Source organism: Zingiber officinale, chromosome 2B, assembly GCF_018446385.1.
Source record: "Zingiber officinale cultivar Zhangliang chromosome 2B, Zo_v1.1, whole genome shotgun sequence".
NCBI classification, from domain to species: Eukaryota; Viridiplantae; Streptophyta; class Magnoliopsida; order Zingiberales; family Zingiberaceae; genus Zingiber; species Zingiber officinale.
The window spans coordinates 123,361,197-123,384,921 of NC_055989.1; the positions used below are offsets into that span (position 1 = coordinate 123,361,197).

The window sequence follows — 23,725 nt, forward strand, 5'->3', positions numbered from 1 at the left end:
ACATTGATTTATCAAGAAAATCATTATTCTTTTAGTAATCTAGATATTTAATTTTTCAAATCGATTAATTTTTCATCCACCCTCAGGATAAATTAAAAAACGCTCATAAATACCTATTTAAGTTAAGAAAAATCTCTATAGTACGTTATAAATGAAATTTAACCTTTAAATACGTGATTAAGAACCTAAACCGTGAGGTAAAATGACCCTTTGACCTTAATTTTTTATGTTAGAGTCATCCAGACAATTAATTTGGAAAGGTTGATAGAGGGGAGAACGTAGAATTTTAATAATATATTCAGATAATAACTAGTAACGTATTTCTTTAGATTTTTGATAAATAACTATTTTTTAAAAATAAACTATAGAAAAAATGATATTAAATATGCAAATATAAAGCTATATTTATAGCTTATTTACTTAGAAAGACAGATTAAGAAGAGAGTCGAGAAAAATTTCACCTCTTACAAACTTTGGACCAGGCCGGGTTCCCATTTTGGCCCGGTCCATTCATCGGCCCTTTCGCTGACCCACTACGACATTGGTATTAGACGAAGCGGCCGGCGAAGAACCGAAACCATCGACCGGCTTTTGAGCTGCTTCTCATCCCGAGCCTCGTGGGATTCAGTTTCAATCAGGAGGGTCTGCGATCGGCGAGGGGAAGAGCACGGCGATGGAGTCGGTTGAGGTGCTGGTGGCGCACATCCAGGGCTTGTCCAGGAGTCCCGACGAGGTCTCGCACCTCCACTCCCTGCTCAAGCAGTCCGAGGACGCTCTCCGCTCCCATGCATCTCGACTCGCCCCCTTCCTCTCCCAGCTCGACCCATCCATCCACACCCTAGGCTACCTTTTCCTTCTGTGAGTGAACGCTGACCCTTTTTTGTCCTTCGCTTTATTTCCTCCGCTGAAACCTACGCTCTTGTTCTTCCGTCTCTAGCTTCTTTTTTTGTATGTTTTTTATTGATTTATTTTTTGTTTTTAATGCGTATGTTTAATCACTTGGTGATCAGGCAGAAAGTGCTCTTTTGATCACGCGCTGACAACCATTGTTGAGAAATTTATCCTCCTCCCATCATATTTTTACATAAGACTGTACCAAAAAAAGAGAGTCTGAGTGGCTTCAGAAAGTCCCGGAGTTGTGAGAATATGCTAAAAAAATGAAAGAACTGTGAGATCAAAATAGAGGTAGTGTGTTATGTTTAGAATCAGTTGTGTTACTTAAGTTCGTGAATTTAGAAACTGCTGTCACATTGTGGCTTTAAATTGATTAGTGCAAAGAGGATTGAAATTATTCTAATCTTCAGACATTATAGTTATCCAGTTTGACAACTATTTATGCAGTTCTGCCTACTGCCAATCAAATAAATTATATATGCGTAGGACATAAAATTCTAGCAAATATGTACCAATCAACCATTATTTAGTTCAGTTCATGTACCTCCACATGCATCTGAAGGGTTCTTCCTGAATCAACTGAATAAGTTATAAATAGAGTCAGTATTTTTTCTTTTACTGGTCATCCATTCATTATGTACCATATGAGCTGGAAATGAAATCAATTTTCTTTCAACTGTAGCATTGGGGTTATCCTTTATATCTTTTTGCTGATAAGTGTTAGATGTCCTTTTCTGAAATCATTTTATTGTTGAACTGCACTTAAGAGTGCCAATTTGTATTGAGACAATTTCTTCCTGTATAAGTTTGCCTGTTGTTACTCTCTCTTTACTTGTAAACATGGTTCATGCCTGATTTTAATGTGCTTGTCTTGAAGGGAAGCATATTCATCTGGGTCAATCTCAGGGGAGGAGGCTTCCGGTTTTCTTTTGACTGTAGTGGAATTTATCAACTCATGCTCGGCAGAACAGATACAGCTTGCACCAGAAAAATGTATGATTTTTGACCTGTAAATAAGAACTAGTTTCTATGTTATAAATCTTATTTGTCTGAGGTAAGAATTGTATTTTCTCTGCAGTCATTTCTGTTTGTAAGAGTTTCAAGGATCAGGTTATGCAGCTTGGGGTTCCCATGCAAGGAATAGCTCCCTTGTGGATGGCTGTCCGTAAACTCCAAACTTCCACAGAGCAATTAACTACCTTACACTCGGATTATCTTCTTCTGTGTCTTCTAGCTAAGTGCTATAAAGCGGGACTAAGCATTCTGGATGATGACATCTTTGAGGTTGATCACCCGAGAGATCATTTCCTCTATTGCTACTACGGGTTAGTCATTCGATATGGTTTCATTGGCTGTCATTATTTTGTTGAGAATTATATAATAAATATTGAAAGTTATACCCTCTTTATCCATCTTATATAACACAAAATAAATCATGATTTTGTTGATCTACAATCAAATTATCTGAAATTTACATATTAAAGGGAATATGACTGGAGGTTCACTTTCTGAAGCTATAGAATCAACTTAGAATGTTAGAATTCAAGGAGCAATGGAAGGCAATTTATAGGATGCCCTTGTTGTCTTATGTGGTAGCCCTCCACTATCTACACATTCTTTATATTACTATTGTAGCTTCACCTTCAAAATGTCACGATGTCATGTGGTATTTTGCTCACACAATAAGATCTGAGCAGCTGTAAAGATAGAGGATGAAGATCAAAGAACAGGTAGGAAAATGTGATCGGTATTCAAGAAATATGCTTGTTTTGGGAAAGTAGGTTCAGGGAATTGTTTAAGTATATGGAGTTGCACTCAGCCCTTTTTTTAAAACTCAATCAAGGCGTTGAACCTGTCAACCTGATGATTGCAGTTTTCTTGGTTCAAGAAATTTAAAATTCAATTCAGTCAGGATGCTGCAATTATTTAAACTGGACCTGGTTGGCCTCTAGTTAGACATGACACCTAATAGTTATGGGATAGTCTACAAGATAAAACTATTGGCTACTGATAATGGGAATACATTCTTGTTCATTTGATAAAAATTCATAATTCTTTTAGGATCAATAGCTAGATTAGTCATCTCAATAAAATAGCAAATTTCTTTTGTGGATTCACATGTTATCCAAAACTTAATCCCTAATATTTCCCATCACCTGCATAATGGTGGAAAATTGCCAATTTTCTAAGATTGGATGAAAAAGGTTGTGGTTGCATTAGGGGTGGACAACCAACATTAAAATTGTCTAAACTTGTCATAATTATTGTGTCATTTGCCACTTTTTAGTAAGTTTAGATCATCACTTTTTAGTGCCTCAGGGGGCGTTCACCACTTGGATACCTCAATATGCACGAAGTAGGCTTGGAGGCCTCCTAAAATAGGCCCATCATATCAATTCTTGGATTTGATGTAAAAATAAGCAAGAGTTATCTTATTATTATAGGCCAAGATGGGTAAAGAAACTAACCCATAACTATAGGATAAGGTTAGCAGATGACATTATTAGGAGTAAAATAAATATATATGCTTACAATAAATACAAGTTTTAAACTTTGTTATATAGGAAAATTAAAATAAAAAATGTATCATACCAAATAAATACTATAAGAGTAAGGTTTTCAAAAAGTTAAGAAATTTGGTGATAGAACTATTGTGCTATGGTTCACTTTAGGTAATGAGATTCCAAGTGTTAATGCTTATGCCCCTCAAGTAGGATTGAATGATCAAATAAAAATGAAGTTTCAGAGAATAAAGATGAATTGTTCATGGTATATTTATAATTGATAACAAGGATTAAGGTATTAAGATGTGTTGCTTGACATAGGTGGAATTTACCATTTTGCTCGTTGACTAATATTGAAACGTTTTGGCATCAACATTGGAGTAGCAACTTGCAGCATAAATAGAGAAGGTGAAAAGACAAAGAGGAATATCTTGGAGAGAGATGGGGAGGGGGCGAGTTCCATGTGTTCAACGAGGGCCGGCTAGTCAAGAGAGATGGTAAATATAATTTCTAACCTTTTAAAAATACTATATTCAAATTAAATATCATTGAGTCTATCTTATACATAAATTCATGTCAAATCTTAATCTTAATCTTAATCACCATGTCTACGATGGGCTCTACCAAACCTAATTGACTTTCAGTTGAGCCTAGTTTACAATATTGGTTTGGTTTAGTTTAATTAGTTATTTATTTATTTATTTTAAATTAAAACTGGTCTAACTTTTGAGAGATAGTGTGAACAAGCGATAGAAAAATTAGGGTTGAATGGAATCGTGTTGAGCCTCTCTTCTCTTCCTTTGGTTCGAATGTCAAGGAACAATTATTTTTTGATATGGCGCTTTAATTACATAAAATTTATTTATTTAAGTTAAAAATAAATTATTTTTAATTCATTTATTGGAATATTATTGAAAATACATGATGGTTGCAATATGTGTGCAATGTCTATTTTTTTTTTAAAAAAAAAAACTCTATCCAATCTAATTTGAAGGGATTTTTTTAATTTAAATTTAATTTTATTGAAAAAATAAAAAATCCAGAATTTTTTAAAATTTTAATTAGACAAATCTTCAAGTTTTAATTTTTTTAAAAAGATTTTATACTTATAAAATTTAATAAATTTAATTACAAAATTGAAGATTTAATTTAGACCTAAAATAAAATATTTTTATGTCTCAAAATTTGAAAAATTTCGGATTTCTTTATTTTTTAAAAACTTTAGTAATTTCAGTCATGTATTTGAATTATTTCACTAAATCCAAGAGTTTTATTTAGGTCTATGAAATAAAATACAAAAAACGATGTTTAATGAGATTTGTCAGTTGTGCCAAATGTGCTCAGCACTAACTTAGGTGGAGGAGAAGCAAGCAAGATAGAGGAAGAGGAGAACGAAGAATAGGAATAGAGGAGAACTAGGCGAATGAGGCAGAGAAGAGGAGAATTGAGGTACATAAATGAAGGAAGAGGATAACGAGGTGGTGGAAGAGGAGTTAGTCATGTACTACAAAGAATCTTTGCCGCATTGAGAATACTTCATTGTACAACTTGTTTTGTCAGGGTACCAATCTCGGACCACATTACAAAAGTTGACTAACCTCATACTTCTAGCAGAATCATTGCTGACCTCATACCACATCACAAAAGCTTGATTGACCTCAGAGGAAGCTTCTAAGTGCATTGGATGTAATGTTCCTATGACTCTAGTCGTTCTGTGTGTTAATTTGCCTGTGGAACAAGATGTTTTGCCAGTTCCTATAACTGCATTCATTTAGTGAGATTCTAATCCATGGTGATGACTTTATAATGGTGGATTTATGAATTAGATATGGTGAGGTGGGAGCAAAATAAGGATCTCAGGGACAAACACACATATAGTGACTAGTGAGGGTCAAAAGCCAAGAAGTGACTATACCAAACATTCTTCTTGAGGCTAATTTGATCTCTTCACTTTAGTGGAAAGGAAAAAAAGAAGAGTTTTTACTTTCCTTAAAAAAAATCCTATTCTCTAGATCTCCATGGAATTATGTAAAAAAAAAAGGCTTGAATTGTACACTACATATGTCACTTTAAAATGAAAGGACTGGTCTCATAGTTCTTGGTGTGTGAAGTGGTGCTTCTTTTTCTAGGTTGTACCTAGACTGAAAGGAGTTGTCTTTGAGGTGGGGGTGGTGGGAGCAATATGAGGATTTGGGACAAGTGCATGAGATTTTTTCCACCAATAATTTTATTCTTGTTTAGTCAGAACTTAGGGCTGTGGTTGCTGCCACCGTAACCTTTTCCCTTCAACCTATAACTTTCCTCAATAGAACTAATCAAATCCTGTTAATTAACTTGAATGATGCTAACTAAAGTTTAGATTCCATCTGAAGTTTTTAGAAAGCCTATTGAGGCGTTATATGGCTGAACATGTCACCTATAGCATGTGGCCTAACCACTAGATAACACATGTTTTTTCCAGATTCATATACAGTCAGTATTTTTTTTTTAAAAAAATATTGATTATATTGAAATATTGTACAATTTAAAAAAATGTATAAATTTGCCTCTATGATATATCAAATTAATCAACCTAATCAATCATTGTAAAGAATATTTACAGCTATCTCTTTATAATTAAATTCATCGCCTTGAGTAATCCAATCTCTTTTAAGATATTTTGTATATAAGAATCTGAGCAATACAAATGTGACATACAACACAACATATAATAAATTAGGCTAATCAGCCATCACAGTTTAACAAAAAGAGTCACTATTCACATAACAAAATAATTATTTATTGAGCTAAGCAATGCATATGAATTCCTTCTTTTTTTTTGTTTATTTGGCAAAATTAGTTTAATCTAATCAATATGAACATTACTTGGAGTTTAGTAAGCTAGGATTTGTATAGCCTGTATGACTTTTTTGTGGGTTCTTGATGTGTAAGCTATGTGGCTGCCTTAGCGGCTTAGGAGGAGGCCTTTTAAAATAAATGATTCCACTGCATTGCTGCAGGCGGTTGCATATATATGCTGATTCTGTCTTCTCTTTTTTCTGGTTGGATTTTTTGACATGTTATACTCAAGTTATGATTATTGAAATTTATTGCAACAGGGGAATGATAAACATTGGATTAAAGCGTTTTGAGAAAGCATTAGCGTGTCTTCATAATGTGCGTAAATGGTATAAGCAATCTGATATCTAACTGATTAAATAATTTATGGAGCAATGGGCATATTTGTCAGGTTGTTACTGCACCGATGACTACTCTAAATGCAATATGTGTTGAAGCATACAAAAAGTATATTTTGGTTTCACTCATCCTGAATGGACAGGTATGCTCTGTATTTTCTTTTTTTAGCCCCTTACTATGTTTTCTTGAATTATAATGCGCATCTGGCCCAATGAACCTTTGTGAAGTATGTAAGATTGTGGTAGATTACAAAACAATTTTTAAATCCTTAGCAAACATCTAGCATTTTGCTTAAATCTTGAGCAATAGATTGATTACTGGAACAAAAAGTGCTTTATATAGGATTCAGAAGAATGACTCTTGAAACCTCTTGCATTATTTGTTGAATGCTTGCTAGTATAGGTTGTTCGTTTTTCTGTAGTCATACATCTTTCCTTAATACCATAAGAAATGACATAGTTAATTCTTATTTAGCTTCTATGCAAAGTTTTTAGTATGCTCATTTTAAATTGAGTTCAAAATTGGGCAGGTTCCATCATTCCCAAAGTATACTTCTTCAGCCGCTCACAGGAATCTGAAGAATTATACTCAGGTTTGCATCAACTTCATAAGCTATAATGAAACGAAACTACATTTCTTCTGTATTATTTCCTAAAGCTTGTATGTGCAGTAGCAACCATTTGCATCACTATTGTTGAGGACAGTATTGTTCTATATCGTTGTCCTTTTTCTACAGTAGTTATCTCATGAAAACTTAATTCATTTTCTGCATAATACAACCTTTAGTTAGTCTCTTTCAATTATAACTCCTTGTCACAAGTTGGAATCTTTGGCCACTTTTGCTTGTGTGGATCAAGATGCAAAGGAAAGAAAAAGGAGAGAAGAAAAGAGGGTTGCTGTGTATTTGTGGAGATGAAGTTTGATGGAGATGAAGAGGCAATAGAAGGCAAGGGGTGAATACATTTGCTAAGTAGTGGAAGCTCAAAGAAAGGAGGTCCTACTTGGCTGGCTACAATTGCAAGTGAGGCTCTGGTGCTTGTGGTAGCAAGGTGAATACGTGATCATTGAGTTTGTGGTGAATCTCAGGCTATGACAAGACTAAGCAATGACAGTCTCTCTTTCTCCTAGATAAGTGCTTTAAGAATTATGTTGGGATCAGTGGGAAGTCTAGATCGGTTGAGTTTTTCAGTTATCCTAATTTCATCAAATTTTAACCAAATTATGTCCAGTTTCTCAATTTGACCAAATTCAATTGATTCCATTAATTTCATAATAAAGTCAAACTATTTCTTTGAATCTCTAAGCTTTCCCTACATAGTTGATCATTGCAAGATGTTGATTTATCAGAATCAGATCAACCTTTGCCGATGCTAATTTAATTCAAGCGATCCATATCAGTATCAATGGATTTTCCAACCATGGAAGATCTTGGTTGTGTGAGTCAGAGTGGGTGTGTTTGCAACAAGCACCTGCGCCTCACTTGCAATTGCAGCCGGCTCATGTAGAATCTCCTTCTTTGAGTTCAACATCTTAGCAAAATGCATTTTCTCCTAGCCTTCTGTTGCAAATTCCTTTGAGTCTCTTTACTGCATGATAAATCTTGCCTTTTTTTCAGATCCATGACCTACGTATGAAAAAAAAAAACCTCGCACACACTCCACTTTAATTATTTATTGGTGGCATTCTCATTCATTTTTTTAAAAAAAGATACATGTAAATGGTGCATTCCATCCTTTTGAGTGTGCATACTTGAGTGGAGGAAGAGGAAAGAAAGGAAGAAAACTAGGGAGGAGGGAGGGGAAGGGAGAGGAGAGAACTTTTTCTTGTTTTGTCCTTGAAAATAGAGGAAAGAAGAGACAATGCCAAATTAGATCTTTAATTTTGTTGTTCTTAAGAGCTATGTGGTTAAAGTAGTCCTTTCTCATCTAGTTGGAACCAAAACTAAGAAAGGCAGGCAAAATTATTCTCTTCTTCCTCCTTCCTTTTTCTTGGTTCCAAAATAGGCAAGGGATTCTTACTCCTTTCCTCTGTTTTTTCTCTCTTGCTTGTGCTTCAACCCTCGCATATAGACGTGCCCTTGAAGTTTTATTGGGGACTCAATGCTAGAAGAGGCTATTGCCTTTGAAAGTGGAACGAAGAAAGATTTAGTGCATATTTTATTTAAAAATTACAATAGGAAAAAAAAGGAATATTGAAAGTACAATCACCTAATTGGTCCATTAAAACCTAAACCTTGTGGCAATTTCAATAACCGACTAGGTTCACATAATCCTTGTACAATCACCTCTTTAGAAAATTAGTTTTTTTTAACAAAAAAATTATCAATTACTTTTAGTTTTGGTATTTGATTAGTTTTTCTCTATAAAACCCTATATATATAATTCTACTACCGAGTATAACTAAATGCTTAATGAGCTTAGACTCATGAGAACTAACATGAACAATGGAGAGAAAGACATAAAGAATATGTTGCTAAGTGGATACAAGAACAAAAACCAAACCTTTAACCTACTATGTGGGGTCGATATTCTCCTATGTCATTGGACTCGATCCTCTATTATATCATCATTTATATTTAAATAAATTTTATCCTACTTCATCATTGCTAACCAAGTCTTCTTAGATTTCCCTTTTCCTCTATTAATGTGCGTATTTGTCATGGCCTCACGTTGCATAACTAGACATTTATTGAACCCCTAAGTACATGTTTATACAATCTTAAATGTGTCTTTCAGAATTTTTCTAGAAATAGGTGCAACCTCAACTTGTTTTAATGTTGATAAGTATATTTTCTATATAGTTGGCAAAATGTGGATTAACTTAACAAGTAAGAAAGTCATAAAGAATATATCCATAAATGAGCAAAAGAAAAATGTTTCTTATATATTTGGAATAATTGTGTGGTACACAATTTATATCATAAAATACGTTACAATTCAAATGTAAAATGATAGTGCTATTGTATGCGAACTAGAAAGAAAAAGAATATTCAATTCAATAGGATTTCATATTAATCTTATTTTATATGATTTAAAACTAAAAAACTACTCAAAAGTTTAGTCTAATCAACTAAATATATATCTAACTCGTTAATAAATTAGATTAAACCTAATATATTGGAAATTAAGCTAGAAGAAGAAAAAATGATGAATCTTATATTATATGATAAGTATAAAGGTCGAACAAAGTGGAACCTCGAAGTAAACAATAGCAAAATAGAAAAAAAAAATCTTGTCATGCGGAGTTAGAAAGTCAAAGATAGCCAAGGTTATCAGGATTGAAATCCTGTCAAAGACAGAACGAGAAGAGGTCTCTAGGTCTTAAAATTTAATTAAAATATTTTAGGTACCCTTGTTCCCTAGCTTTATGAATGCTATTATTTGCCTTTTGCTTAGTTTGGCATAGTAAAGGATACATCTCCTACTGCAATATAGTATATGAGAGATGATGTAGATATTAGTTATAAGAACCTTAAAACCAAATCCTCTTATATGAGAACCCACTTAGGCTCATGAGAACTAACTTTAAAAATTAAGAAAGTCACAAAGAATATGCTTATAAATTGACAAAAGAAAAATATTTCCTATACATATATCATCAATCTGTTATAATATTATCCTAGCTTGCATCATTGTCCATAACACAATCTATCATCTTATGTCTAGAGGAAAATCATGCCTTTTTTTTTATGAATACCATGTTGATTAGGATATCGCATGTTAGACCCTATTAAAGTTGGTAAAGTTTGGGGTGTCAATTCGGATGGGTTGGGTGAGTTCGAGTTAGGTTGAAGCAAAGATTTTACAAAAAAAAAAAATCCCAATCCGATCTGAACCCGAAACACAACTTGAAAACCCTAAACCCGAATAACCCGATTAAAAAAGACTTCTTTTTTTTTTTTGCTATTTTTCCTATAATTCTTCACTTTTATCAAATGCTTCATGATTATCATACTAACTTTGATATTGATATATATGATTTTCAAAATAAAATTTAATTTAATCTAAAAAAAAACCACTAAACTCTAAATTCAGGTCAACCCGAATCCAACTCGAAACTAACACAACTCAAAAACCCTCCAACTCGAACTTAACCCAAAAACCTCCAACCCAAAACCGATATTTTTGGGTCGATTTGGCCAGGTTGGCGGATCGGGTTTATTTTTGACACCCCTAGATAAAGTTGATTAGTTAACTATTTATTGCTAAATCTGATATTATTTTTATTTTGCTCTCATACCATTTTAAGATGATTCCTAACCACTTATCCCAAAAGCTCGGGATATTAGAAAAGAGTCCAATTTATATATTTATATTATTAATGGATCCAAGGAACTTATTTTTAGTGACTAATCAAATCCAAGTCATTCTTTAATTGGATACATGACCAAGAAGATTATTCTATTTATCTATTATGACATCACCAACCACCAACACAAATATGTTTGTCTAAAACAATAATTACTGAGTCACTAATATTTTTGATAAAGTGTTCAAATAAAATTAGAATGAATTAGATAAGAAACTATTAAATTTTGGTCGAATATGAGTGTAGAGTTATAGAGGAATAATCTAAGATTGATACCAATTTTAAAATTTGCATAAGCATTAAAACACTATGGGCCCTTATTTAATTGATCAATGAACTTATATTAAAAAGTTATAGCGATGTTGCACTATTTTTCATTTGCTTCTATTGAGGAAGCTAAGAATGAAACTTTTGAACGATTATATAAAAAATTGGATACAAAAGGAGAGAGGGACATTTATAAAATAGTTCAAGAGAGAGACAGGAAGACAAGAGATTTTATCCAAATAAAATGTATTAAAGATGAATGTAACAGGGTACTAGTAAATAATGGTGAAATAAAAGAGCGATGGAAGAGGTATTTTTATCAACTTTTTAATGAAGGTTTAAGTGACCAACTTACCAAATGTAATTTAAGTAGGTCAAATGAGTATAGAAATTTAATTTTTTTCATTGAATTCAAACTTCAGAAGTAGAGCAGTTAATTTGGGTTAGGCCCGTTGGGTTGGTCAACCCCGCTAAATAATTTAAGCGGGTTGCGTTGGAATTTTATTAGCCCAAGCCTGTCGCAGGACGACCCGCCTAGGCCCTCGGCCCACGCCGGTTGGCTCACGACGGGCTTGGGTTAGCCTACGGATTGAGAAATAAGAACACTTAATGGACGATTCTAGGGATGACAATTTCACCCGAACCTGATGGAGGATCCGATATCCGACCTGAATGGAGAAGGGTATGAAAGGACTATCAATACCTGATACCTGACCCGAATACCCGATTAGATAATATATATATATATATATATATAGATAGATATTAAAGAAAGTTTTCTTTTTCCAAAATCAACTTACTATTTTTGTTGATATTAAGAGGAGGCTATATAGATCTTTAATCTATTTTTTTTAATTTTCTATATATATATATATATATATATATATATATATATATATATATATATATATATATATATTTTAATAGGTTGTTAATTTTAATATATTTTTGTTGAATGATAATAGTTGGATAGAAAGAAAAAAAATTATAAGTATAGAAGATATCCGATTCTTTAATGGGTATGGGTATACCCATCGAAGATCCTATACCCGATGGGTATGGGGACGGAGGATATTGAATCCGACCCGAACCCGACCCATTGTCATCCCTAGACGATTCCACCATCGATCCACTTTTGGTGAACATCTCTAGCAAGGATACATGGCAACTTGGCAAGTGAGTTTCAAGATCAACAAAGCAAAACAATAAGGAATAGATGGAAATGCTACAATCACTCAAGGCATTAAATCCGACCCGAACCCGACCCATTGCCATCCCTAGACGATTCCACCATCGATCCACTTTTGGTGAACATCTCTAGCAAGGATACATGGCAACTTGGCAAGTGAGTTTCAAGATCAACAAAGCAAAACAATAAGGAATAGATGGAAATGCTACAATCACTCAAGGCATTTGAATAAGTCTGTTAATCCTTCATGTGCGTCTTTATTTTCAAGGGCCAAAACAAAATCTAGAAAGCTTTCGAAGTCCATCTCATGAGTATTACCCCCTCCAGCTTTACTTCAGCGTACATGCTCATCAAAGACTTTGTACATAAGCAAACAAAGAAGAGACTTCAGGTTGTGCATGCTGTTATGATACATTTCCTATTGAATAGAATTTTTTTATCATGGCATTCTAGGTTCTTAAAAGCAGTGAGTGTTTTTAAAACATAAAAAATGATAGCGTCCTATGCTGCACAGAAGTTCCTATTGTATGGAATTATTAATCTAGCTAAAGAACAACATAGTGGTAGCATTAGGTGTCATGAAGGAAGTTCACATGAAAAATGGGCCGACTTGTGGGTTCTCTACTCGTTTTTATTTTTTAAAATTTTTAATGGGCCCGTGGGTTGGTCTGCCTAACCCGTCTTGGATTGGATTGGATGGGATTGGGTTGGTGATTTTTCAATCCGTCGAGATGACAGGTTGGCTCGCCTCGTCTCGCTAAATGGCTAGCCCACCATGAGCCGACCTGCCCCGCCACGGATTGACTCGTCTAACAGCTCTATTCAGAAGTAGAACCAGTTTTAAATGGGATGCACAATGGAAAGACTGTTAGACTGATATTCCGATAGAGGTATAAAAGTGCCTAAGGAAAGGTATTGAATGACTTACAAAATTATTTAATATGATATTGAAAACGAAAAAAATGTTTGATCAATAGAGTGTTAGTACTCTAGTTCCCTTATATAAGAATAAGAGAGACGTATAAAATTATATAGGGCTATTAAACTAATGAGCTATACTATGAAATATTGGGGAAAAAGTAATAGAAAAAAATTTAAAAAGACCACGGTACTGAAAATCAATTTAGGTTCATACTTGGAAGGTCGATAATAGAATCTATACATATTCTTAGACAACTAATTGAAAAATATCTAGAGCAAAAATAAGATCTACACTATTCACTTAGAAAAAGCCTATGATAGAGTCCTAACAGAAATTATATGGAAAATTCTAGAAAAGAGAGGTGTTAGCGTAATATATACTAAAGTAATTAAGGATATGTACGAGTATATAACGACCAGAGTAAGACTTCATGTCGAGTAAATGTAGCATTTCCAATAAAGATAGGGTTACATCAAGGATTAACTCTAAGTCCCTATCTTTTTATACTAATTATGGATAAACTCACTACACACATTCAAGACAGTACCGTGGTGCATGTTGTTTGCAGATGATATTGTTTTGGTAGATGAAACACATGAAAGAGTAAATGTTAAACTAGAATCTTGGCGGGAAATACTAGAAGGGAATGTTTTAGGCTTAGTAGAATAAAGACAAAATATATAAAATTTAAGTTTAGCAATATTAGACATAATGTGATAATTGTTACGATAGGAGATGATGAGTTGTTTGGAACCAAGATCTTTAAATATTTAGGATTATTTTTACAAAATGATGGAGGGATTGAGAGAGATATTTTACATAGAATACAAGCAGGATAGTTGTAATGGAGGAGAGCGTCGGGTGTCTTATGTGACCGTAAAGTGTCTCTAAAACTTAAAGGAAAGTTTTACAAAACCACAGTTAGACCTGCTATGTTATATGGAGTTGGATGTTGGACTATGACTCGAGCACATGAGCAAAAGATGAGAGTTGTAGAGATGAGGATATTAAGATGGATGTGTGGGCATACGAAGATGGACAAAATAAGAAATGAGAGCATTCGAGAGAAAGTCGAAGTTACATCTATTGAGGGAAAACTCCGAGAGGCATGTTTAAGATGGTACGAGCATGTACTTAGACGACCAATAAATGCTCCAATTATGTGGCATAAAACTATAACAAACACGCATATCAAACGAAGAAGAGGAAGACCAAAAAAGACTTGGTTAGTAATAATAAAATAAGATAAAATTTATTTAAAGTATAGATGATGATATAGTAGGAGATGGAGTTCAATGGTGTAAAAGGATCCATATATCCGACCCCACCTAGTGAATAAGGCTTGGTTGTTGTTGTTGTTGTAACATATTGCCACAAGGTGTGAATACAACCTTAACTACAACAAATTTTATCATAAGGAGAGAATGAATATTAAAGCACAGAATCCATCAAACCCAAAACATAAACCCAAGTTACAAAGAAGGATAGGATCCAAATATAACATCAACTTTACTACCACATAAGGGACAGGAGAGCAGGAGGAAGGGGGAGATGAACAGAGGAGGGGGGAGTGTGATCCACCCAATTTGTTTAAGGAAAGAGGACAAGCAAAAAGAATGGAAGAATCAAACTGACAATATTAAGTATCTTCCTCACTTTCCTTGCACTCATATATTAGTGTGCATTGATCAACACCCTCCCTTCCTTAATTCCTGTTTTAGCCCCTTCTCGACCTTGCTTGAAAGCATTTGTTGATCTGCCCTGCTTGCGCTTGTGCCTCATTGGCCTCGTTGAAGTCTGTGACTTACCTAAGAACCTTGTCAACATTGTTCTAAGTTCTTGTTGACCTCCACTACTGTGCCTTAGCCATCGTCAATCTCCCTCATTGTGGCACCTAAGCCTTTGTCGAACTCCCTTGTCAATACTTGCAGAATAATGAAAATTATGAAATTACTTGTCTTCCTTACTCACCTTTCCCGTACATGTCACTTGCAGGTCGCCAACTACCCTCCCTCCCATGCCCGTCGCTCAAGCTCACATCTACCTCGCACGAATCCTTGTCAACCTCATCCATATGCACTTGAGCCCTTATCAACCTTGCATGAGTGCTTGTCACTCTCCTATGCTCGCTCTGAAGCTCCCATCAACCTCGTCTCACACTCATCGACCTTGCTTGAGCCCTTCTCGACCTTGCTTGAAAGCATTTGTTGATCTGCCTTGCTTGCGCTTGTGCCTCATTGGCCTCGTTGAAGTCCGTGACTTTCCTAAGAACCTTGTCAACATTGTTCTAAGTTCTTGTTGACCTCCACTATTGTGCCTTAGCCATCGTCAATCTCCCTCATCGTGGCACATAAGCCTTTGTCGAACTCCCTTGTCAATACTTGTAGAATAATGAAAATTATGAAATTACTTGTCTTCCTTACTCACCTTTCCCGTACATGTCACTTGCAGGTTGCCAACTACCCTCCGTCCCATGCCCGTTGCTCAAGCTCACATCTACCTCGCACGAATCCTTGTCAACCTCATCCATATGCGCTTGAGCCCTTATCAACCTTGCATCAGCCCTTGTCAATCTCCTATGCTCGCTCCGAAGCTCCCATCAACCTTGTCTCACACTCATGCCATCACGGATCTCATGCAAGCTCACATATCCTGGAAATTGTTTTCCTAGAAGTATGAATGGCACTGTTATATTTTAGCAGGGTAAATAGAGGAGACAAACTTCAACTTAGTGATCTCCTCTTTTAGGAGACGAAACACAACCTTTTTATACAGCCCAAACCTTAATAGAGTTCAAAATTTGACTTTTAATGTCTCGTAGTTTGTTTTCTTGTCTATTGATGTCCATTAGACAGATAGTTCTATTGAGCATATATTAGAGACATGTTGATATATTGATTATTATAAACTACATGTTAATGCAGTAGACTATACTATTGCATTCATAAAACCAAGTAATCACATAAAAACTCTGATGTTTGTTGTCTTCTTTATTAAGTCAGATTAACTGAAAATAAAAACTGGTTTTAATGCTTATTTATTAAACCTACCAATTACTTTTAAACAATAGTTTAATTTTCGACATGGAAAATATGCTATCTTATGGGGAGAAATTTTGAAACATATTTTACACTCCGTCTTTGCATGTTGACTTGTACTAAATGTAAGCCCATGTATTCCCATTATGCTGTTTATTAATACATGGACTTGCAATTGTTGATGCTGATAAAATGGCTCTTAGGAAGCTGTTTATTGCACTCTTGGATTTAATTTGTAAAAGTTTGGTCGAATCTCAGCAATTGTGAATTTATTTTGCAGCCTTACGTTGATCTTGCTAATTTCTATGCCAGTGGGAAATTTTCCGAATTAGAGGCCTGCATCCAAACGAACCAGGAGAAATTTCTATCTGTAAGTTATTTAAGTATTTCTGTTATGTTTGAAACTGATAATTTTATATTCCCGTCTAACTCAGGCTTGTTTATATATAGTTATGCACATATTTCAAACTTTATTTGTTTGTTCATTTTCTATTGGCATGAAATAAATTAATTCCATTTACACTAGTAATGGTTGATAACAAGGTAATAATTAAAAGTTATTTTACAATATGTTTAAACTAATATCTTATTTTTCAGGACAGCAATCTTGGTTTAGTAAAACAAGTATTATCTTCCCTGTACAAGCGCAACATCCAGAGACTGACACAAACTTACTTGACCTTGTCACTCCAAGATATAGCAAATGTTGCTCAATTGAACAACCCTAAAGAAGCTGAGATGCACGTACTCCAGATGGTAAGTTTGGGCATAGTTGTTCCTATCATAAGTTGATGTGTCAGTTACCAGTTAATAATGACAAAACTTTGCATAATGATGTCAGATCCAGGATGGAGAGATATTTGCTACTATTAACCAAAAGGATGGAATGGTGAGCTTTCATGAGGATCCTGAGCAATACAAAAGTTGCAGAATGACAGAGCACATTGATTTTTCAATCCAAAGGTATAGTTTCGTGAACTTCCACTTCATATTTGACTTGTTTCAATTTCGAAATTTCATGACCACTATATTGACCAGTGCCTTTTATAACATGCTTCAGAACCTTTGACTCCGCTTCTGTTATTGATTTCCACTCTTCTGTTTAATAGTTGTGAAAAGCACGCGCTTGGCTGCGCCTAGGCACAAGGCGTAGCCAAGCATGCCATTTGCACCTGGGCAATGATCTAGGCTACTTGAATGAAGCGATCTTAAGTGCACGCCTTTTGAAAAGTTAAAGCGCGATTTCCCTTGCCTTATTGAAGTTAAAAAAAAAATAAAAATTAAAGCCCAACCCATACCTTTAATTACCCTTTAAATTAATTAGATTGTATTAACTTGCATGCATGCAACATATTTTTTTGCGTGACTCTTCCTCTCTTCTAGAAAATGAACATCAACCTCTCTTAGTTCCTTGCAAACTTATTTCATTGATTTTCTCTCTGCGTGACTCTTTCTCTCCCTTAAAAAATCAGCATCAACCTCCTCTCCCCTCTCACTTATTTCACTGATTTTCTCAATGAAAATCAGCACCACTGTGGCTGCTGAAATCAATTTTCAAAAATCAGCACCACTCTGATGGTGTTTTTCAAAAATTGTATTTTGAAAATCAGTAGCACATAGAAATCGGTGAAATAGTTTGTGAATTTGAATACTAGTGATTTTATATTTATATTATTGTTTAATAGTTTATGAAATATTTGAATTTTGTTAGTGAAATATTTTGGCAGAAATTCTCTATATATGTTTGAATTGTAAAAATTTATATCCGGAGCGTCTTACTTTAGTAAAGCGTGGGCTTTACCTTACGCCTAACGCCTCAGGCCCCACAACATCTATGCACTTTTGGTCGCCTTACGCCTTAAATAACTATTGGTCGCCTTACGCCTTAAATAACTATGTTGTGTTGCTATTGTACCTTTAACTTTTTTACTGGGATTTCAGTTTTTGTCTTCTATGCCTTGCTCTCTCTGAAAGCAGCTGAACAAAAACCTATTAAGGTTGACGAAAGTCAGCAGAAACAGGGTAATGAGAATTGAAATAATCTGAAACCGAAGTGAGTGATAAAAATATAAAATATAGTAATTCTAAGGCATGCCTATTCTTATGCCTGGATTTCAAATAAAATTAGGAGTTTTAACAGAATAAGTAAACATTTTCTGTAAGTCTATAAATACATGTAATTATCTTTATGAAATTCATTGCAAAATGATATTTTGTTTCCATATTATATCCGAGCCACTTTTCTAGATTAGGGGGGCGTTTGGTATGAACATGGGAATGAGAATCGGAATGGGAATCATTGTATTGTGGAATGGGAATGGGTATGAGCATGGATATCACTCTTAAAAGCAATGTTTGGTTAGTTGCATACTTTTTATCGGAATAAATCAATATTTCCTTTTTTACCCTTAAAGGAAAATAAGAGAAAAAAATTAGATGTGAGAGAAAGATGAATGTGAGAGAAAAATATGATAAAAGAGAATGATGAGAGAGAAAGTATGATGAGAGAGAAAATGTAATGAGAAAAAATGAAGAGAGAGAAAGTGTGATGAGAGAAAATGAGAAAAGAGAATGTGATAGAAGAGAGCATGATGAGAGAAGATGAGAGATAAAATATGATGTGAGAGAAATTATGATGGGAGAGGATGAAGAGATAGAAAATGTAATAAGAAAAAAATGAGAGGAGAGAGAGTGTGTGATGAGAGAGATTGAGGAGAGAGAAAGTGTGATGAGAAAAAAAAAAGAACAGTAAATGTGATGGGAGAGATGATGAGAGAGAAAGTATGATGAGAGAGAAAATGTGTTGAGGAAAAAAAGGAGGGAGTGTGACAAGAGAGATTGAGGAGAGAGAAAGTGTGATGAAAGCGAAAGTGTGATGAAAAAAAAAAGAGAAAAGAGAGTGTGATGGGAGAGATTGAGGAGAGAGAAAGTATGATGAAAAAAAGAAGAGAGTGTGATGGGAGAGATTGAGGAGAGAGAAAGTATGATGAAAAAAAGAAGAGAGTGTGATGGAAGAGATTGAGGAGAGAGAAAGTATGATGAGAGAGAAAGTGTAATGAGAAAAAAGAGGAAAGAGAGTGTGATAGGAGAGAGAAAGTGTGTGATAAAATGATGAGAGAGAAAATATGATGAGAGAGAACAAGGAGAGAGAAGTGATATGAATAAAAAATAAATAAATTTTGATATTTGATATTAAGGGAGAAAATTTTAGTTTTAGGTCAAGGGTATTTTTGGAATAAGAGAATATTTTGATTGATGAAAATAGGGTAATGACTCATTGAAGGGGAGGTACATGGGAATGAGTTATTACCCAATTTCAAGGATTCATTCCCTTATTCCTATTCCTATTCCTATAATCCAAACATTAACAATGGCAATCAATGATTCTCATTCCCATTCCCCACTCCTATTCCCCTAAACCAAACGGCCCCTAGGTTTTCTAAAAGTGGTATTCCTCTCTAGGGAGTTCCATATTAGTTACATTTTCTCTGTTTTTCTTTTCTCATATCCAGTCATGTATATGCATTGCATGGAGTAGAGCACTGCTATGACTAACACGTGCTTGCAGAAGTCATTTCCCGTGCCATACCAACCACACGTTGCTGATGTGTTACCAGTCACACATGCATGACAATATTGACAGATATTGCTATTTTTAATTTCTTGTTCTACTTTAATTGCTCCAATGTAGGAGGAATTTTCATGTACTTCTCACTCAAGTAGGGAAATTGATCTATATCGTTGTCTGAAGTGCCTTTAGTAGTTGATCTTTCATCAAGCAGAGAAACAATCAACATTGATCAGCTAAAGTGCTTCCATTGCCGCTATCTTGGTGTCTTTTTGATAAAACTTTCAAATACTATATTTCCGTTGAGATCTTTTTCCTTGTTTGTGTAACAAGCTAAACATAGGTATTATTTATGCTCTAACTTGAGGAAGAAGAAGTGTTAGATAATAATTAAATTATAATATAGTCTAAGGTAAAATTAGTTATCTTGATTCATGTTTAAAGATTTTATGGAGTCTATAAATACATGGAATTGCCCTTTATGAAAGACATTGCAATGCAATATTTTATTTCCACACACTTTCTATAATTAGGTCCTGGATCATGAGTTGATGGTTTTACATCATTAGTTTGCTTTGAATCCATAGGGAAGCGACCTAATGGATATGAGCATGATTAATGATAGAAAATATTGAGGACCTAGCAAAGAATTGTTGGTTTTGATGGAATTTGAGAAGCTAGTAGTTACCACTGGCTTTCATGGTTTAGTTAAGGGCATTAGTTTGGACAGGTGGATAGTGCACATCACATTATGCATATAGCGGAAAAGTATCTAAAATCTAGCAAAATGGCAAATGAGATACTTCTCTCCTGCCTTACAACATATCAGTCCAACCTATTCTTTGTTTGTCAATGCTCTCTCATGTAGCCATGACAATCAGTTTGTATTACTTGTGTATCCATTGAATGTGTCCATTACTACTGGTGATTACAGAGCCTCTGATGACTCAATGAGTGAATATGTTATGTAAAAATGCATTGGTAGGAGAGCATTCTGCTTTAGAGTGAAACACCCAAAATACATTGGTAGGGAGCATTCTGTTTTAGAGCAAAGCACCCACACAAGTAGGTGTGGACGAAGTAGATTCATCAGAAAACCTTTAAAGCTAGGGTAAAAAAAGAGAGGAGAATTTCTATTGTCTACTTTTCTTTTTATTAGGTTGATGCGACCTCATCCAAGTATATTCATGTTGACATTTGCATCTCATTCTGACATATATTGCACAAACTGATGTGAAAGTTTAGGATTGAGTCATGTAATGTGACCTTGTATATTCTGTTATTTTTAGGATATTTCCTTAAATAAAGTCAATAAAATACTATTCAAGTTAAACACGTCTTTTTTATCCTCGCAGTCAACCTAACTGCAAATTTGAGATTCTGGGAAAAGTTAAGATTTTGCTATAATTTTCATATTTAGGTACATCCAAGTTATCAATCAAATTGAATTAATTTGAACCAATTGGCGAACCATTTTGGATCACATCTGTAACAGTGGCATTCAAGTTTGTTTGGATCAAAGAATACTATACTGTTGGATTTAGATATACATCAATTCCTTCAGCAGGATTTAGAATTTGAGGACTAAAACAATAAAAGGTTCCCTATGTTTCATCATTTACCTATTACCGAAGCAATTTCATTCAATAAAAAATATGAATCAATCGAAGTGCAATGTCAAAATTGGCTCTTAGATGACATAATATATCAGTTTGTATTAAATTTGATTAATTAATTATATTATGGACTAATAAGAAAATTTTAGAAAAGAAAATGGTGTGCACATAGAGTTATTGATCAAATATAAACTTCTAGAAGCAGGGTGTTATATTTAATTTACCTTTTTAAAACTTATTGTGTTATTGCCGGAGGTTGGATTGTCGAGCCTAATGAAGTTGATTGGGTAGTTCTCTCAATCTGTACAGCTTGTTACACATTATGACTCAATAAAGCATGAAAACATCTTAGATTATTTTTCCCTAAATAGTTTTGTTTCTTTGAATGCCTTGTCTGGTGCTTCCTTTGTTTTAACCACACTATTGGTGTTGAGTTTAAACTTAAACCATCCTAATATGCACAGTTTTTTAAAATGCTTAGTTGTGAATTGGCTCCTCCCACACGAGGTGGTGTTCATTTAGTATGATCTTTGAGGTTGTGTTTCCTACACTGGAAGGACCATCAGAGGGAAATGTGCATGGGGAAGGGCTTGCCCAAGTGCCGTTTATTGCCGTTTCCTTATTTCCACGGTGGAGACAATACTTGGCATGATTTTGACAGGAAATTCTGGTCAGCAATTTTTTTTCCCTGCTGCCTTACTGCTGCTATTCCCTTCTCCACAGTGAACTGACAATTGGGATTCCTGGGCCATAATGTTGAAATATTATATTTATGGCTAGAATTTTTGACTTCCTTAGCAATTTATTTGACATGCAACTTCTCCCTAGAAGACTTATTTGCAACATAGTAATTGATAACTTTGTTTCGAAAGAGTGACAATTTAGTATTAAGATTATTGGTAAAGAAGTAATTTAGTATCATCATTTTTTTTCTTTCATTTTTGACAGAGTAAACATAGAACATCTTTAAATGAAAACTTCTTAACTTGTGTTGTTTGTGAATCAAATTTCCCCTTCATGTTGTAAACCATTTTTTTTTTTTTTTCATTTTGTGTATCACGTCCCTGGTATTATACTACAATTGTTCATATATGCACAAACTAAACTACATTACCATTTATTGTTTCTCTTACATTTGCATTCTTGCTTACTTTCTTCTGTAATTCAGTAAATGACCATTTTGTATCTCCTTGTCTCTGACGTGGTTTCGGTGCCTCCTCTTTATCATCTTGTTCCCCACTAGCACCATTTTCCACAGTTTCTGTGGTACCTTTTCGCTATCATTGTCACCAGACATCCTGATTCATTTTCTTGAATTGAAGGTTAATGGCATTGTCAAAGAAGTTGAGCTCCTTGGATGACAATCTTTCATGTGATCCCCAATACTTGTCAAAGGTGAGTTAAATGAATATGTTCCCTCTCATCACTAATCCATTAAAGCTAATCAAAACTTCATGATAATGCAGGTTGGGAAAGAAAGGCAGAAATTTGATTTCGATGAGTTCGATTCTGTTTCTCACAAATTTATGTGAACCTCAGCTGCGGGATCAATGGCAGGGAAGTTTCTGTTGCCAATGCTTTATCTTGTCCAATAGGAATCATCTTGTCTAGTCTTCTCATCCAAAGGAGTTTCCAAACAGTGTCGGATGACTTTGTTTTTGAACCATTTTATGTGCATCATCATCATAATTGTTCTTTCGCGTAATCTGAGGACGCCAAATTTGACAGCTGTGATGTGCTTGTTTTACAGTTTGCCCGCTCTTTTACAGATTTGTGAAGTTATCGTTTTGAGAGGACGAGTTACTTTTATAGTTTTCTTTGGACTGATTTTATCGATGATTTCTCGATAGTTTAGTTTCAACAAATACAGTGATCATTTGAGAATTATTTGTTATGAACCGGTAAAAATATTATTGCAAACAGTTGTTCATTGCCACAGTTTTTGTAGTCTTTGAAGAGGATCTAATGCTGTTACAGGGGAATTTATGAACATCAGACATTCTTTCCAGTAGAACTATTATCACAAGTAACAATAACCACAATTAAATGCCTCCCGGTTATGATGTAGCGGTACAGGCCATCCAACGGTTAACTAGACATCCAAATTCTCAGCCGCAATGCATTGTATAATTTTTTTTCTCATAGGGATGATAAGTTTAAAAATGTTAACCGTTTGTATAGGTCATCATGAGTATTTTTTAATTTATTTTAATGGTGGATATTTTTTTTTATAAAATTTTAT

At 34.4% G+C, this 23,725-nt stretch overlaps 1 protein-coding gene across 3 annotated transcripts; it reads left to right on the forward strand.

The window, feature by feature from the left end:
• The first annotated feature begins 575 nt into the window (after positions 1-575).
• Positions 576-23,251, forward strand: LOC122046985 (COP9 signalosome complex subunit 3-like). 3 transcript variants are annotated; one of them, XM_042607978.1, is made up of 12 exons: positions 576-858; positions 1,772-1,887; positions 1,973-2,219; positions 6,497-6,554; positions 6,628-6,717; positions 7,105-7,167; positions 15,713-15,934; positions 16,580-16,669; positions 16,897-17,055; positions 17,141-17,262; positions 22,806-22,878; positions 22,950-23,251. In XM_042607978.1, exons 1-12 carry the CDS (start codon positions 674-676, stop codon positions 23,013-23,015), a joined length of 1,491 nt encoding a protein of 496 aa, XP_042463912.1. In that variant the 5' UTR covers positions 576-673; the 3' UTR covers positions 23,016-23,251. The 3 variants fall into 3 exon arrangements, with proteins under 3 accessions (XP_042463912.1, XP_042463913.1, XP_042463914.1); XM_042607979.1 differs by having other exon boundaries at positions 15,713-15,898; XM_042607980.1 differs by lacking the exon at positions 15,713-15,934.
• Positions 23,252-23,725: the final 474 nt, after the last annotated feature.

Excerpts from the sequence above, each read along its gene's own strand:
- LOC122046985 (XM_042607978.1), top strand. The coding sequence starts at position 674 with ATGGAGTCGGTTGAGGTGCTGGTGGCGCACATCCAGGGCTTGTCCAGG. Across the intron at positions 6,555-6,627 it reads CATTAGCGTGTCTTCATAAT|GTTGTTACTGCACCGATGAC; the intron begins GTGCGTAAATGG and ends CATATTTGTCAG. Across the intron at positions 17,056-17,140 it reads AGATGCACGTACTCCAGATG|ATCCAGGATGGAGAGATATT; the intron begins GTAAGTTTGGGC and ends TAATGATGTCAG.